This window comes from Linepithema humile, chromosome 4 (assembly GCF_040581485.1).
Source record: "Linepithema humile isolate Giens D197 chromosome 4, Lhum_UNIL_v1.0, whole genome shotgun sequence".
NCBI lineage: Eukaryota > Metazoa > Arthropoda > Insecta > Hymenoptera > Formicidae > Linepithema > Linepithema humile.
In genome coordinates, this window is record NC_090131.1 from 31,211,236 (window position 1) to 31,229,320 (window position 18,085).

The following is an 18,085-nucleotide window of genomic DNA, read 5'->3' on the forward strand; positions in this document are numbered from 1 at the left end:
TGAATGATAAACATGTGTGTTAGTATTTTCTCTCTCTCTCCTGATCTATATCAACATATTATATGTGTGTATATTGTGTACTTAAATAGTTTATCTATTACAATAAAGTGCATAATGTATTCGGATTTGTCATTACGTCAACATATTTAACCTCTATATTGATGTTGCTGATGTTTTCTTATATCAGACAAAGAATTGTGAAATCGAAAAAGTTCCGCGAATGATGTAACATAGTATAAACGATAGCTTGATAAAATGGATGGACGAATAAAACGACAGAGCTGGTAGATATCGGTGGAGATGCAATCTTGAGGATTAAACTGTTTACAGAGTTATTTTTATAGATATCATTTCGCAATATAACTGCAACACGTTAAAATCACTTAGATCTTAATGGGCTTCATTGAGTGACGCGCTTGCACGCGTGTAATAAATATCGATATTTATATATTCCGTGAATTGACAAGAGATTTCCACAATTGGCGAACGAAGAAATTCATAAACGTTAGTGTCCAGTTTGAATGATTACAATGGTGACAAAGCAAGTGCAAATATATAATTGATAATATTGAAGGAAAGAAAAAAGTGTGCACGCGAGAATGTTTCTTCTGTATAACTCCTAAAAACATTGCAATCGGAGAAATAAAAATACAGACCAATTTTTTGTTAACATATAAAGAGAGTAAATTTTTTTTACAAGTCTCTTGTTCTCTTACATTTAGAACACAGTGGTAATACGTATGCACTCCAGCTAGATTGCATACCTGCCTTATGCAAAAGTAATGTCAGCTTTAAAGCAGATTTAATAGTAGAGAAAAGTTATTGGTTAATTTATTTCTTTTGTAGTCACAAACAATTGATAGCATGTGGAAGAGAACTAAATTCTATAAACACAAAAGAAATTACCATCACCTTTACAAAATAACTGTTTAGCCCCAGCAGTTATGGCTGAATATGGTGTTCGTTTTCTGCTATGTATTCTTGTATATCATTTTTTAAATATATATTTGCATACTTTTTTCTCCTTCTCTACAATTACAATAAAATAACTTGCGTTGAATATATTGAGAATAATTAAAGTATCCTTCCGATATCCGTTACTAATCATCTTCAGTTTGTTTAGAAAAATTATTATTCTTTGAATGTTGATGTTACATATATCCAAGTAAAATTCATTCAGTTATTCAATAAGTCTTTTACAAATAGTTAAATCACTGACGTAATAATTTGCAACTACATATTACTCGGCCTTGACTATGTGTAAATCCTACAAGTTTTATTTCGTAGAAGCATTTGCGACGCGCATAATGTCTTCCGATATCGTTTCTCGGTCAAAACCAGGTTGACACATTAATAAAATATCTATATTATCTTAGTAAAAAAAGGATATGTACAATGTCTAAAATATCGCTATCGAATTATAGGAACCCCATTGATTATGCTTATAAAATATTTAAAAAAAAAGGAAAAAGAGTAGATAATTATAAATTATTTACTCTATAATATTCACATCAAGGCTACGAATAATGCAAATCGCAAGTAAAGTCCGAAATGCAAAATATTTATAAGAACAATGAAATGAGTTTCGTAATACTTGACACAATACTCTGCATATATAAACATAGTTCTCTCAACCGAATTGATTGCTAGAATAAGAATGAAAATGGTTAATATCGTATATACAATACATAATATAGAAAAATTTTATAATAATTACAGGTATATTATTATATTCCACACAAGAAAAGAAAAAAAACATAGATGTATGTATGTACATACAGATATATATAAATATATATTTTATCACATTGCAGACTTTACCTATAATGTCTATATCAATTGGATAAATTTAATTTATACAAGCTATTGTATCATATAAGATGGCGAGTAAATTACATTCTTTTTTCGATGATTTTCTGCATACTTTCAAGATCAAACATTTCCCTCCGTCTTTATTTTATAAACGGCAAGCATGTGCCTTCCAATATAAATTAATTTACTTATATTTACGTATACCAATGTATACGAGTACATTGCAGTTTTTTTAATACTGACTAATCCTACGAACACACTAATCGATACATCAAATTTGATGCAAGAGACTGCAATTCTATATCGATATATACATATCATAATCAATATACATTCTTTTATCATCTGGACTGATTTCGAATATCACGACTCAGCTAGAAATAAACTATTACAAAGACTTTTCTTTTTAAAGTAAATTATTAGGATATAGCGGAATTATTTTGAAATCAGAATATTTTGCATAAGATGCGCATTTTTTTCAATTGTACACACACACACACACACATACACAGTCGCATACATACATACATACTGTTACTTTTGCAAATTTTATTCTAGTCAGTTAAAAATGGAAGAACCACTGTTAGATGAATCAAGTTGAAAATAACTCACGCCTTATGTCCGCGACAATGTGCTACATGCTCTCGGTCTCTGACAGCAACAGAGACTGCGTAATCTCGCCGCGGGACCTGGCTCTTCTGATCACCGTTCCTCGACGCTCTCGCTGTCGCCACTTTCTTGCTGAGGCCTCGCGATCTGGTACGTAATTAGGTACTCTGGATACGCCTGTTCACCTCTGTAGACAACGTACTCAGGGAACACCAAGCCACCTTGCGATGGCTTGCCCATTACGCTATGGTGACCGGGAGGGGCGTGCGCCATTTTCATCGCCGAGAATTGTAAAAACGACTTTCCAAGCGTAACTCTACAGAGCAACAAGTGCCTAAAAAAACAAAAAAATGAGAAACGGAATGTATCAATAACCTGATTAAAAAAAAAGAAAATATACAAGTACATTGATAGATACGCATTAATGCTAATGATAAAAATCGCTGTTCTTGATAACTTTCTGCAAACTTGTTACAAGTACTGAATTTTTAATATTTCCCATTTACCTGTGACAAATGTAACAGCTTCTGTCTTTATGCGCGGGACATCCGGTACCGCCGCATATACCGTAGACATACTGATTACTCTTGCTGCTGTGTTCCGCGAAATATATACCAGCGCCAAACATTCCACCGATATACGCATGCCGCTCGTCGAAGCCTTTTTGAACAATAGCGTTGATAAACGGGCTACCGTGGAACAACATTCTCTCGTTTGCCTGCGATACCGTCGAAGTGGGAGTACCTCTGGAGCCAGTACTGGGAGAAGCGGGAGCAACAGCACCAACCTCTTCGGCCACTTCCTGTCTTCTGTGAGCATAACGCTCCCACAGCTTGCGATTTTGTACCTTTTGTATCTATATAGAACATTTTTAATTAAATACATTGTGAGTAGAACGTGTCAATTATCATATTTGTTATTAGTTTCCTGATAAATTACATACTCTGACTATATTGTAACGAGAGAAGATTCCGCCAGAGTGGCCGTTATCTCTATGTTGCCTGATGGTACTTTGCATTTCTTCTTCAACCGCGAGAAATTCTTTATCCTCAGCTAATAAATCTACTAACAATGTTCCGGGATTTATGGAAGGCTGCCAGAGAGAGCCCGCTGCTGTATTCAATAGCTTGTCCATGCCTTTAATTAGTTTATGTCTATAACCGTACGCTGATACTCCGACTTGCTTCAAATCTTCGTGACCCATTTCCGCCAGTATGTCTAAGGTGATTTGCTCGCGCTCAAATAGCTCGAGTAAGTGCTCCAAACCGAGACTTTGCAGGAAACTAGCGACGGTTGTGATGGAATGATGTTCTTTACACATATCTTTGGATTCTTTCTCGGAACACGGCTCGCTCTGCGGCATTGGACTCAAGCACGACGTCGGACGAGCCAATGGCACGCATAGAGTCATAGCTGCGCCGGATGGCATAATGACTGTTTCTTGGGTAAGAGGCGGTGGAGGCGTGACAGGAACTAAATAATAACAGACAAAGTAAAAATTATATATAACAAGAATAAATATTACCTCTATATCTACCTACATTCTCCACATTATCGGAGTCTTTTCTACTTAATAATTAAATTTTTACTATTTTGCTACTTGCTTTATGTTTCACAAATCCCTCTCTTTGAATAATATATATTTTGATCATTCAACTGAATTATAGGCAAAGAAAAGCTTTTAGAAAATTCCATGATTATTTGCAACCATAAACTGTCCTTACCAGACACTATACTAGGCGGCCTACTGCTAACAGAATTGCCACCAGTACTATTCACCATGTTACCGGACGGTACCGATGGAACAATTTGCTGAGAAGCCATAGCATCTTGCAATAAACATCTTACATCATCTGCACTAGCTAGATCCACCGGAGTTTGTCCCTCCTGATTTTTTAGAAAGGGATCGGCTCCATGCGCAAGCAAAAGAGCGCACAACTGTGTACGACCTTTCTGTGCAGCTTCGTGAAGCGGCGTGAATCCCCACTTGTCGGTCGCGTTCACTACAGTATTGTATTTAATCAGCAAGGCTGCAATGTCCAGATGACCATAACTCGACGCGTTATGTAAAGGTATAAGACCACCTTTATCTTGTGCATTTACATCTGCGCCACGTTCGAGCAAGAATTCAGCCACTTCCAGATTATTGTATCCCGCTGTGTTAAAAGAAAACATTTCTCAATGTATATACAAAGACAAAACATTGCCTCGAGAAAAATGTTGAAAATCTCTTTAGACCTCAATATTTCTAAATAGCTTGAGTTTTACCAATGTATTGCCAAAATAACATTTGTATAATAATACATTCGATAGAAATAAAAGGCAAAAATGAAAGAATATTGAAAAAGGCTATTTAAACAAAGCAATACAAATTACCAGCTAAATGTAACGGTGTACTGTTGCGTCCTTGTGCATCCCGGCAATTAATGTTGTCTTGCGTAACCAGCCTTTGAACCCGAGCTAAGTTGCCCTTTTTCGCTGCATCGAGAAGAGCGCTATTTCCACGTAGTAAATCCGCTACATCCTGATCCCCGTCTCTTACGAGATCTAATGGCGTTGCGCCGTCTCTATTCTTCTTGGTGGCATCTGCTCCGTGTCTCAAAAGTAATCGAACTATCTCGTATTTGCCTTTAGCAGCGGCTTCGTGAAGCGGCGTGAATTTCCATAAATCGGCGACGTTTACAGACGCGCCGTGTTTTACTAATAATTCCGTAACTTCGTAATGGCCGTAAGAGCATGCGTTGTGGAGAGGAACCAACCCACTATACCGCCAAAATGAACATTATATTACGGAATACATTCAAGAGACTCCACATGAACGATGTATTTTATAAATGTATGGTAAATTATATTAAATTCTCTTTGCAAGATAAAAAAAATGAATTAAAAAAAAAAAAAAGACGAAAAAAAAAAAGACAAAACCCATCAAAGTAATTTACATAAATAATATAATTTTTCAATTATCCTTAATTTAAGTTAATTACCCTTTATCTTTGGCGTGCACATCCGCACCATGTGCTAATAAATACTCTACAACTGGCACTCTGTTAAAACCCGCTGCAAAGTGCAGCGGAGTCGAGTGCCTCCCATCTAAATCGCGACAATTTACAGCATGCGGATTGGCTTGCAAGATTCTTTCTACCGCGGTGAGATCACCCGATTTGCTTGCTTCCAATAGTTGCGCTTCCACGTCATCGGTCCCACTCGGCGGATCTATAAAATTAAGTATAAAAACAAAAATATTCTCTATATCAGAGCGAGAAAAATAAAAGACTAAAATAAAATTCAATGACTCACCTTGCAGTATCTTCAACACATTTTCAGCAGAAATTTGCGCTGCGGTATATCCTTGAAGAGATACTATCGAAGGATCGACATTATACGATAAAAGTATTCTGCAAGCTTGTATATTATCCTCTCTAGCACACCTAGTAAGGAAGAATAATTAATTGACGATTCCTAAACCTGATAATGTCAAATCTAAACGTTAAAACTGAATTTATACTTTTAAAAATTATATACGTAAAATCGCGAGACATGTGGCTTTCCGAAACAAAGATACCTATGTAGTGCGGTTTGTCCCAAACCGTCCAGCGCGTTGACCTTTGCATTATGTCGAAGTAATATGTCCATTGCGTCGTAATGCGAATGATCGGTCGCCACATGAAGTGGTGTAAGAAAGTCTTTATTCTTCTCATTCATGGCAGCATTCTTTCGAATCAAGGCCTCGATAACTTGCTTTCTCTTTGGATAAGGCGATGCTACTGCACAATGCATCGGTGTGTCTCCAGTGTAAGGATGTTTGAAATTGACAATTTCTTGGGACAGATATTTCTTTAGTTTAGTAAGATCTGCCTGTCTGCAGGCGTCCAAGAGGCAGTGACCTTTATATTCGTCTGTAAGTCAAACATCAATTGTAGACTATGTATTTTGTAATATGACTCAACCATAAATACTCTCGAATCTGATGATGAAAATAGAAAGTGCGACAAATCTGTGTAAAACTCACACGCTAGTCTTTCTTGCAATTCGAGTGTCGGTGCTACGTCAATGGCGCTCTTACTATGGCAGTTTAATTGCGTTGGATCTGCGCCTTCGCTCAGTAGTAAAGAACAAACCTCTGCTCTAGATTTACTCGCGGCCTCGTGCAACGGAGTAAATGTCCAGAGATCACTGGCGTTCACAGCAGCACCGTGCTTCAAAAGCGCCTCAGTCACTTCAAAATGACCATACGAACAAGCATTATGAAGCGGTACAAGACCCCTGTAAAAGAATCGATGAAGATTTTGATGGAGAATTTTTTCATCGCAAATCGACTTTTTTGTCAAATTCTTGAAGCACGTTATCATCAAGGTTTGTATGTAAATGGAAATTTGCACATGTATACACATTTACCAACCCTTTATCCTTGGCATGCACATCTGCGCCATTCTGGAGAAGAATCTGTACAACTCTGGATCTGTTATATCCAGCTGCCAAGTGCAGAGGTGTAGATCTTCTTCCGTCACTGGCGTGACAATTGACATTAAGAGGGTTTAATAGTTGCAATAGTCGTTCCTCGTTTCCGGATCTAGCAGCTTCTAAGAGTTCGTCTTTCCTATACTCTCCTGTTAGTACTGGTTTAGTAGAGGCATCCGCTACTTCTAATGCAGTCTTTCCTTCTGTATTCCTAATGTTTACATCTGCTCCGTGCTGTAGCAGAGTAATACATACGTCTATTTTACCCTGTCGAGTACAAATGAAGATGAAAAAGTTAGATACCATTTCCATCTTCGGCACTTAATATCAGTGACATGGTCACATAAATAAATACATTTTCTCACTACTAAAATAAGCACCTTAATTGCCGCCTCATGTAAAGGCGTAAAATTCCAATTATCTCTCGTATTTGGACTTGCTCCTGCCTCTAAGAGTAATCTTACAACGTCGCAATGTCCAAAAGAGCATGCGTTGTGCAATGGATGTAAACCACCATCGTCACGTGCTTGAATTGATGCACCAGCGGATAGAAGAAATTCTACAACGTCTTTTCTACCATATCCTATGAAATAGAAAACATTTTATTTTTTACATTTACAATAATCTCTAAAGAGATACAATAATAATATTATATAATTATTCATTATACAATTATTGATGAAAACTATCAGTAAAATATGATTAAAAAAATACAATCTATAATTGAATAAGAAATATATTGTGTGTGTGTGTGTGTGTGCGTGTGTGTGCGTGTGCGCGCGCGCGCGTGTGTGTGTGTGTATGCGTGAAATATTATACATGTTTTTATAATCGAACCACTTATAAAATCATGCTTATTGAAGTCTTTGATATAAAAGTTTAGGTCTATAAGTTGATATACTTTTCAATTTATAGAGATATGAAACTAAATTAAACATTCACTGCTCAAATAAAAATCTTCTTTTCTAGTATTAAACAGATTTTTATCAATCATATCTTTATTACATTTAGAATAACTTCTAAACAATTATACATTTGTAATGATCATTAAATATATTTACAATTTATACACAATAAAAGTTAATTTAAAGAAGAAGTGCAGATATGTTTTTAAATTGAGATCAGAGTTGTAAAAGTGTTAAATGATTGCAACAAACAAGAATCTACGCTTCTTCAATAATCTTTTGAAAATTGATTCTTTTATTTATTTTTCCCAATTTCTCTTTCATTCTTATTTGGAAATTTAACATATTTATTCGAGAGTGTGAAAGCCAGGTTATATCCAATGATTATATACCAATGGGAAGAATGGATTGTACATTACTGTTTGACAAGTTGACAACTCTAAGTTGCAATCAGCTCAACGTCGTATATAAAGCTGATTAACCTCTTTTAGTTATCAATCCACGTGTTTATATTGATTTTAAAATTCCATAAGAGCGAAAATAATATTTGGTCGAGTAGAACAGAGTACAAAGTTCGGAACAAGACTTGAGTTTGACTCACCAGCTGCAAAGTGCAGGGGAGTGGACTTGCGTCCGGCGGTATCGCGGGCGTTGACCGTCTTCGGATTGACCAACGCCTTCACTTTAGCGAGATCACCGGTCTTGCAAGCCTCGAAGAGTTCGCGTAGCGGGTCACTGCCGATTCCACCTCCGCCGCCACCGCCGCCCGATCCGGGCAGCGTGTCCGACGCGTTCGTTAGTGTCGATCTGCGGCCTGCCATTTCTTCACACCGCCATTTTCACGCCGCTGCGCTGTCCGACGACAGGCCTCGCGACGAGGTTGCGACAAACAGGTACATTTCACACTTGGCCAACGATGTCCGAATACGCGCACGCTACAATGGATGAACAGATGGACGAGTTGCTAAGGAAGCAACTAGCCGCAGTAGCGACATTCCGCATTTTTGACGAGATATTTTCCGCCATAGACGAGATACTTTGTAAGATCCGCAACTATGCAAAATATCAAGTAAGAATATTCGTTTTCTAGGGACAGACATCTTGTCAGGCACAGTCCCTAGAAAGCGCATTATTTTATTGGATATCGGCATATTGAACATCAGACTCTATGTAAATCCGCCATAAGAATGTATTTGGACAGGTTCAGCTATTACGTTGGCTGCATTGCATAAACTGATTCAGTAGTTTAGCTTGCACAATTTGAAATTTTCACAACGACGAGTTTAATCGCAACAACCGGTTTAATCGCGCGTGTTATCGACTACCTCGTAGTACCTCTGTCTGATTTCCTCAAAAGTAAATTCTTTTTCAGACGAAATAAATCATTTTTCGTTTCTCTTGTATTGTTAACGGCGCGCTGAAATAAGAGTAAAGCACCTATAACTTGAGTATCGATAACGTCGTCAATAAAGCACACGACAGCAATATGGACTCGGGAGACGACGATATGTTTGCTAACAGCGATGAGGAAATGTCGCTGTCAACGGAAACTGCAAACGGAAACGGGATGTCAAATCCCGTCGAGGAGCATTTGTTGAAGCAGCTCAACGATATCCAAAATAGGATCGATACCACGTCAGATGAAATTTCAGAACTGAAAGTAACTACCGCACACGTTTTAAATGCTTTACAACAGCGCGCGCTTTATGGAGAGAATATCAGTTCGGATTCTGGTAGTGATGTAAGTGGATATATCTGATTTACACTTGATTTAATACCGATGTCTATCCACTAATCCACTAATAATTGGTTTAATTGGAGCAATTGGAGCAATATTCTTATTGCTTGTACTCTCTCTCTCTATCTTCTCTTAATAAAAAATTAAACTAAACTATTGTCAATAAGACAGATTTCTATATTACTAAATTTACAAATTTTTTCACAATTTTTTTTCTACAAGAACACTGAAAAATTAGTACTACCATATTCAATATAATATTTAGTCTGTTAATTTTTGACATATAAGTATATGTTATAGCTATACACTGTTGAAGGAGAACCTGCTGTAAAGGAGCAAAGATGTAACAGCATTAGTAATGCCGACAAAAACTTGGAGATTGTCTCACAATGGCAGTATATTCTTCAGGATAAGTGGATTATTGGAGTAGAACTGCAGAATAGATCGTGTTGGTGAGTCTTTGGCCCATTATCATGCATGATAATACACAATTTCTGCCTTTTAAAAAAATCAATCTAGAAAAGAGAGATGTTGAAATAAAAATACATATCTGCAATCGAAGAATATAGATAAAGAGATAGACAAAATAAATATAACCAGAAAAATGTTGATATAAAGACAAATAAAGTAAATATTCTATATACAGAATATATTATAGAAATCGTCTTTATTCTTTCAACAATGTATTTTTTACTTTATAAGTATAGAAATTTATAACATTGAGATGTTTCTGCATTATCCAAATTTAATAATTTAGTTCTATAATCATGTGTGAATATATTTTATTTGGAATTTAAACATCCAATTATTTTAATTAATTTTTGCTATAGCAAAACATATGCAAATATGCTGCTGATTGATTTAATGGCTTATCCAGGAATATATATGCATTTTATATAGGTTTTTTCTAACAATATAATTCTACAAAATGTCTGCATCTTGAAGTGATACAATGTGATAATTTAATTATTTCAACATTTTGCCCATTTGCATGTTGCATGTTTCCTCAAGGCAGTATTACCATACTATTACCATTGTTATAGCGTTACTATGTCATAGTCATGCTTGTAAAGATTATTGTGCAGTTGTCGGAGACAACTCAGTGACATAATTATAGACATTTTTATTGCATTACACAAAACCGAAACTATCACAAATTCTTTTCAATTCTGTGTCACATTCATTCACTAGAATTCTTTTAATAATTTATCTAGACTTTTCCTAAGTCAATTTTATTGCATTTCTATTTGAAGGCCTTAGCAATCTTTTAAATCACTAATAATATTACTCAGTCTATGTTATACTTTATTAGAAAGAAATATAATCGAAAGATATGCAAATTTTGAATGATTATATAATATTAATGAAACTTTTAAAACCGACAACAGTAGAGTCATAAAAATTTACTTGTCGCAATAATTAAAATAAGCAGCAATGAAACATATATCTTTCATATTTGCCAGACATTTTCGACATGTTTGCGATTTATCATAAGTTTCCATAATATTCTATTCTTCAATGTATTTAATGTACTATACAACAATTTGATAAAGTTTAACGTATGCACTATAAAAATGTTCAATAATGATAACGCAATTTATATATTAATTGCAAAACCAGGAGATCAAGAAGAAGTATCGTTTTATTTTTAAACTCCTAAGATTGCATCGATGGCATGACCATTGCTATGTACAAGTATCATAGTTTCCTCTCCTTGCAATTTATTTAAATGCTACCTACAATTTCGTTGTATGTCGCATGCTTCATTCGCAGTAGAGATTTCATGTGTTGGCACACACGTGTTAAGCACATACGAAATGTCGACATCATTTCTTACATATTAGTGTAGTGACTACATCTCTTCCAAAGACTAGATACTCTTCGGGTGAATAGTCGAACAGTACGAAGTCATATCTGCGAAATATATAAGATACAATAATCTCTCCCTCTCTCTCTCTCTCTCTCTCACACACACACACACACACACACACACACACGCGCGCGTGCGCGCGCGCACACACACACACACACACACACACACACATTACGATCTTGTATACGATCATTTATACAGGGCAGACCAACCATATCACCAGTGAGGATATAAAAATCAATAGGTTTCTTTTTAACTGCGCTGGGACTGCGCTAAAACAGGATAGTACAGGACAGATAGATAGTCTGGCTATCCTGTGCACTATCCTGTTTCAGTACAGTGCAACTAAAAAGAACAAACTCAATATGCGTCGTGCCTGAGCGCGTGAATTTTTGACAATCTGGGTTTGGTCAACTTAAAAAATTGTCTGCAGTCTCGATATTTTGGTATAAAAATTCTCCAAATGACCTTAGGAATCTGCTATTAACGGATGAAACGATTGGTCTAAAATGTTCTGTATATTTTTCTATCCTGTTACATGAATGTACGTAGATTTCATACTGTTTCTGTGGACGTACCTGAACATCTCATAAAGCTCGATGATCTGCGTCTTGGATAATTGCGTAAAATAATTTTTTATTACGTCTTTAGTCTGGACGCCCCTAGTTGGATTTTTCCACTCGGGTTTAATAATGTGTCCCACGTGGGCTTGCTTTATAAGATAATCTTGGTCATCCTTTAGCAAAGACATAATTTTACAATATTTGATCTCGTCTTTAATATTTAGCAAACTGCATTCTTGTTAAGATACTTGAGCAAAAATTTTTCGTTTATTGTATTAAACTGATCATTGAAGATAACTTACATGCAGCGTCTCGAATTTAGCTATTACATCGAATCGCACTTGGCAGGGTGTGCAGAAATTCACAACTGGTGTCCAATGCATGTCAAGATCGTTCCCTGCTCTCCACTGGCATAATAGCCACCGTACGAATTCCTCAAAAAGCGGATATCTCGGCCCTTGCCTTGTATTTGTTTTCGCATCCTGCTTTTCACGAAAAATCAGAAACCGTATTAAAATTTTTACCGTATTAGAAACGGTATTAGAATTTTTCTCTTGGCATACAATTTCATCGATTTACTAACAATATTGATTCAAAGGACTGTTAGGCCGGCGTAAATTGTTCTTGCTCAAATAGACTTAAAATTGAGTAAAAAATCTGTAGTTAAATATTTTTCTGATTGGTCTAAATTCTCATATTGTAACATTTTTATCAGCTTTGCTACAAATCATTTATTTATAATTCTCAATATGGAAAACATAAGGCTCTTAACTAATACAATTCGAATTGGTATTACTTTGAAAAATGATCGAGTTAGACATTACCCTTGCTCTGTAGTGCCAAACTATGTGTGCACCGAGATTACTATGAAACGTGTGCGGCAGACTGTGCTCCAGTTTGTCCCGGTAAGCACTGAGCAATCTTTCGAATGGATGTCGTACTATCAGAAAACTGATGCTGTCGTTTAGGAATTCAGCTAGCTCTTCCGCAGTGTGTCTGGGATACCTTTGTCTGGCCAGCGAGACTGGCACTGCCTTGGAGGCCTTGAGAAATTGTGGACTGTATCTGCAATGAGAGCATAATAATTGATTACTTGTGAGATCAATCAGTCGCAACCACGGCTTCGCCGTTCAATGCGATTGAATTTTGTAATTCTCACATCGACGGAGATAACGCGCGCGCGCGCGCGCGCGCGACAGATATCAATACGTGTGAATAGCGATCGGACTTACCCCGCGAGTAAATTAAAGTTGTACATCCATGACGTGGATGCTGCTTTAAATACATTGCACCATATAAGGTGGTATTCTCTATTTACAAGAAACTCCCAAGCATTCGGTCTGTGAAGCGAGTCGTTGCCAGGACGGTCGAGTCCTTCCTCGGCGCATTTTTCAGCCAGGAATTTCCGTCTAATTATTAGACGTTGCTCGGTTTCCGCCGCAGCGATCTGCTCCAATATTTTCTCCTCCGGTGTCAGATTCGCGTCCTACATCAAAACTTTAGCTTGTAAGAGAAAAAAGCACACATTTGCTACGATACAATTTGCAAGTGATATGCTATACTTGACGGCATTGCCATTTCAGCAGATTTTACAGTTTGTTTAACGATACTGCCGTATCGTGTGTATCATTAATTAAAGCCCTTTAATATTACGACGAATGTCACGTAGTGCTGACTGTCGACTGCCGTTAACTTGACCTAGATTCACAGTTAGCAAGTGGTTAGTGTACCAGGGACTACTCCAATGAACTATAAAATGAACCGATGCTACGTATTGAATTATGAACGAATTGACGCAAGAGTTATACGTGTTACGAGATATAAGATATGAAACGTATCAAAGATTACTTGGTCGATTATTTCGCGTTGATGTATAGTTTTTTTTTTTTTTCTTCGTTTCAGGGCAATGTATAATCATCATTATTTTGTCATTCTATTAAGTTTACATAGCGGGTTGACTTGTTTAATAAACAAAGTCCAAATCGTTACATTAGTTAATGGAAATTTACGTATATAGAAATTGTTTATTTTTTATAACGATAATGTGTATGTCGAATAAGAGTTATGCCTATTGATGCGGAATTAATAGCGATCAATTATGACGCAAGTAATTGCGAGATAGCAAACGGTAACACCACGGCGACTCGTGATTAGGATAATTGCGGCACGCGAGAAAAGTTAGACAGCTCGACTGATGTGTCATCGATCGAAGCAGTAGAGAGTTTATATATATATATGTATCTACGCAATCTTTCTGTCAAGACTATGCTGCAACATGTACTGACCTTCTCTGCGACATGCAAGGTTAATCCAATTTCCTAATTTCTGCAATTAGTCAAATACGTGCTTATGCGCTTATTGAGTACTCGTTGCACGCACACAGCATTGCGTCGAATTGCTTCGACGGGATCGCAGACTTGATACATTTGCATTTTTATTAGAGGTCATGCCATTTACGATCTTCAAGATTTTTATTAAATTTTTTGCAAATTAAGCAAGTGGAATTTGTGCGAATTGATGAAGTGAAAATTTTTCAAGTTGCCGTTAACTTTTAATGTGATACATCATTCTCTACTTTTAATTAAATCTCAACAAAAACTTCATATTTACAAATACAATATGACTTTTTTTATATTTACGGCCGACAAATGAAAAACCTACTTTTTGTTAAATTCCACTCTTATGGTACTTGGATTATTTAAACGACATACAAGGCTTGTGATTAGTAATGAGTGCAGTGCATGCTTATTATTATTAAACTAACTGCTTGCAAAGAGATCATTTTGTATACTATGTTGAAACTATTTTCAAGTCGCGTGTCGCAAATAGACGGCACGTTTCTATAATTTCATGAATCATCTATATTTTGGGGAAATTGGCTTGCAAGATGCATGAAAACGCTACATATTCTTCGATTAGTTTCATTTTTATGTCACAGCGTAAAACTTTTCCAGATATTTATTCGCGTTAAAACTCTTCCAAGATATCATTTTTGTTCCAAGCAATAATGATCCGTATAAAAATAGTGTATTTCGCCAATTCCTAATTATAAAGATCAATTTTTTTCAAACATTTTTAACACTATAGAGAGATTAATATTTTAAACAAAAAAATACTACTAAAAATTAATTGCGATCGTTCTGAATCTTTGTAATGGTTTAAATAAAAAACAAAAAATTATTTCGTTTAATTCGCTAATCACGGTGGATCACAGAATGGCGTAATCTATGAGACAAGAAAATCACATTGATGTGTCTAACACGGCGAACTGGTAAGACCGAATGCAGAACTGCCGGCTTCCGCTTATTGATTTCGATGTAGAACGCGCCTTGTGCAGGCGGCGAATGTGGGCCATGGAGGGTAATGGCGCATCGTGCATACACGTACCATTTTGCAAGACGTTAGAATGTGTATTGCGCTATTATCTTGTCGTATTTTTGCACGTTAAGTAAATGTCGTTAAATGGTCGTTGGCTATATCGATGATAAAATAAATTCCGGTTAGACAGCTTTTCGAAATGCATTTACACTTTTAAATGTTTCTAATTGAAGAGAGCTGTTGTAGAGAAAAATAGCGGGTTTGCTGATATATATGTGTCTTTTTCTTATTTAGCAGTAAACGTAGTCGGCAGCTATTATGTGGTCGCAGATTTTTGTTATTAATAACTACTTTTAGCTACTGGTATTTCTTTGCTTATTGTTCGTACAATAAACGTTTTCGAATAAAAATACCTGTTCTATGTTGTTTTCCTCTTTTCTTTCTTTCTTTCTTTTTTTATTTTTTGAATGCTGAAGGTAAAACTTAACTTTTGGTTTTTAATTATTACTCTCTGGTTTATCAATTGCAATTACGATTTTGATTTTGGAAATTCAATCTAAATTTTAATTTTTTCATCTCTATGCAAAATTTTAGTCTTTTTGTGCTCTCATTTAACTCTTAATCTCTACAGTGTTTAGTAAGCCAATTTTGTTAAAATGAAAATAACTTTACGTCGTTTTCAACAAAAGAAACAAAGATCTTGGAAGCAAAAATCCGTCGTAACATACATAATTTTTCAACTGCGTCTCGTGCTTCTGTCATTATCCCGTTATCAATTTTTGTTTATCAACATGTAATTCTTTGATTTTATAAAAAAAGTATAGTGTCATGTGTGATGACCATAAGTTATCATGTAAATGCTTCGACATAAAGAAATCATGTTGTCATTGTCTGAATCAAATAATCTTTACGATTGTATGATATATAATTTCTTTTTATCGCAACTCTATTCGCGTACACATTTTTTCTCTTACTTTGTGATGGATTATTTGTTATTCCACATTGGTTCGATTACTTTATAAGGATAAGATGTGTGACATAAAAATAATTTTTGCATTACATATCACATTAATGCAAGATTTAACAAAACTTATGATATACCTATATATATTTTAATTTTGTTTATAATTTCTATATATTCTTGTCAAATTGGCAATATTGCTGTTTCTTATAAAATCTTTCTTTTTTTTTTTTTTTTTTTTTTTAGTTCGTTTTTTTCCTGAAATGATTTACTCGATTTACTTGATATTCCTTGATATCGAATAGTAGTATATTCCGTTATATTTAAATATTCAGATTTAATTTGCATATTTTTTGAAATTGGAAACTACACATTATGCGTTTGTAATTGTCTGATAAATTTTATAATATTGGAAAGTATAATAGGCAGGGTTTCACTCATGATGATAATCAGCAAAATGATTGTCGCAATTAGCAATAAACTCGATTTTGTGTACATTTTAAATAGACTGTATTAGGCGGGCACTGATCCACGTACCGCATTGCGCCTGGAATTGTGCCAATCTATAGCCGTTGTGCTTTACGTAAACATTTTCTCAGGAAAAAGGGAAGCCGATACAAAACTCTACGTTTTCTCAAACCAGACTCTTTTTTCCGCGAATGTTTGTTGCGTTGGATATATCTAACATATTCTTTCAATATATAACGTTATGATGTAATAATTAATATTTATCAGATGTGCAATAAGAATGAAATGTTAATTAGAAATTAGCTTGAAATACCATCTAGATGAGTATTTATCGAAAGAATTAAAATAAAGGCCATATATTAATCAGTATTTGCGAAGATTGTATAATGTTAAGGATTAATATAAATCGATGGTTATCTAAGCGTGAAACTGAATATGACCTTTTTTGAGTTTTTGTTTTCTTTTAAAGTTGAATGAAGCGCGATTAGAATGCGAAAGAGATTTGACTTTCCATGATTTATGAATATATATGTATATATATATTTTCTTCAAGTTATTTGAAACAGTATTTCGCGAATTTTCTGATTGTGAGTAATAAATATGAAATATTGTACGGCTTATCACTGGCAAAATTTCCGCGAGAGATGACTCACCTCCAGCGAATTCCCGTGCTGCAAGGTGCTGGTGCCATCCTGTCCCGACAGTGCCAGGATGATGAGCGCCAGGATACCGGCAGCAAAGATAGCACGGCGAATTCCTGCCAAGACGCGACGACGTGGGGTCATCTTCTCCCGTAGAACGTGCTTCCGTCTGTACTCATATCGGACTAAAACACGTTTAAAGTGTTACCATACTAGACTGAGTCTAAACTCGCCGCGATAAATTGTCGTCTGTTCGCCGATTTCTCGGCTATTAAATTAATTGCACTGTCTGTTGATCGTCCGCGTTACACTGTTACTTGCATTTCCGTATTTCGAAATTAATTGATGGTTGAACATAGATATTCAAGATGGAAGATGAGCAAATCATCATTCTGGGAATACAAACGTAAACGTATTAGAACGAATGCAGCTAACAATAATAAGCGTTATTGTACACACGTGTTTCGTCACTTATTCAACTCTTTGCGTTGAAATTGGCAGTTGTAAATTTGTGTAAACTATCTTTATTTTATAATGAAAGATAAAACTGGCGGTTAATATGTTGCTTTCACTGATCCTTCACTGATTCTATATACGCGTGTTCGGTTTTAATGAAGAAATGAAGAGCGGTACGATGATGAATATACTGTGTTACGATCTCGCGCGAGGAAGTCCTAATATTCGTCCTGCATCGATTTCAATGATATAATAATTAAATTGACGAAGATGGTTAAAGAGA

The 18,085-nt window shown here is 35.6% G+C and overlaps 3 protein-coding genes across 8 annotated transcripts in view; 1 reads left to right on the forward strand and 2 right to left on the reverse strand.

Moving 5' to 3' along the window:
- On the reverse strand, positions 1-8,605 carry Tnks (tankyrase). 3 transcript variants are annotated; one of them, XM_012375704.2, is made up of 12 exons: positions 8,386-8,605; positions 7,260-7,462; positions 6,821-7,113; positions 6,431-6,684; positions 5,984-6,317; positions 5,719-5,849; positions 5,406-5,634; positions 4,798-5,183; positions 4,146-4,577; positions 3,365-3,894; positions 2,928-3,277; positions 1-2,755 (listed from the first exon to the last, which is right to left on the reverse strand). In XM_012375704.2, the coding sequence occupies exons 1-12, from the start codon at positions 8,603-8,605 to the stop codon at positions 2,515-2,517; spliced, it is 3,603 nt and encodes a 1,200-aa protein (XP_012231127.1). In that variant the 3' UTR covers positions 1-2,514. The 3 variants fall into 3 exon arrangements, with proteins under 3 accessions (XP_012231127.1, XP_067209702.1, XP_012231126.1); XM_067353601.1 differs by having other exon boundaries at positions 5,719-5,840; positions 6,821-7,146; XM_012375703.2 differs by having other exon boundaries at positions 6,821-7,146.
- The window catches only part of LOC105677246 (uncharacterized), a 20,777-nt gene continuing 11,233 nt past the window's right edge, over positions 8,542-18,085 (forward strand). The window contains exons 1-3 of one of the 3 annotated variants that reach the window (XM_012375722.2): positions 8,542-8,677; positions 9,157-9,525; positions 9,823-9,974. In XM_012375722.2, the coding sequence (XP_012231145.1) occupies positions 9,271-9,525; positions 9,823-9,974 (407 nt within the window). In that variant the 5' untranslated portion in view covers positions 8,542-8,677; positions 9,157-9,270. The other 2 variants (XM_012375721.2, XM_012375720.2) reach the window with 2 other exon arrangements.
- The window catches only part of LOC105677247 (carbohydrate sulfotransferase 11-like), an 11,102-nt gene continuing 3,205 nt past the window's right edge, over positions 10,189-18,085 (reverse strand). Inside the window, exons 2-7 of one of the 2 annotated variants that reach the window (XM_067353611.1) lie at positions 17,359-17,531; positions 13,191-13,444; positions 12,783-13,023; positions 12,261-12,440; positions 11,974-12,107; positions 10,189-11,436 (exon numbers count right to left, since the gene is read on the reverse strand). In XM_067353611.1, the coding sequence (XP_067209712.1) occupies positions 11,349-11,436; positions 11,974-12,107; positions 12,261-12,440; positions 12,783-13,023; positions 13,191-13,444; positions 17,359-17,531 (1,070 nt within the window). In that variant the 3' untranslated portion in view covers positions 10,189-11,348. Of the gene's footprint in view, positions 11,437-11,973; positions 12,132-12,260; positions 12,441-12,782; positions 13,024-13,190; positions 13,445-17,358; positions 17,532-18,085 lie in introns of both variants that reach the window. The other variant, XM_012375723.2, reaches the window with a different exon arrangement.

Excerpts from the sequence above, each read along its gene's own strand:
- Tnks (XM_012375703.2), bottom strand. The coding sequence starts at position 8,605 with ATGGCAGGCCGCAGATCGACACTAACGAACGCGTCGGACACGCTGCCC. Across the intron at positions 5,184-5,405 it reads GTGCACGCCAAAGATAAAGG|TGGGTTGGTTCCTCTCCACA; the intron begins GTAATTAACTTA and ends TTGGCGGTATAG. Across the intron at positions 3,278-3,364 it reads CTCGTTACAATATAGTCAGA|ATACAAAAGGTACAAAATCG; the intron begins GTATGTAATTTA and ends TGTTCTATATAG.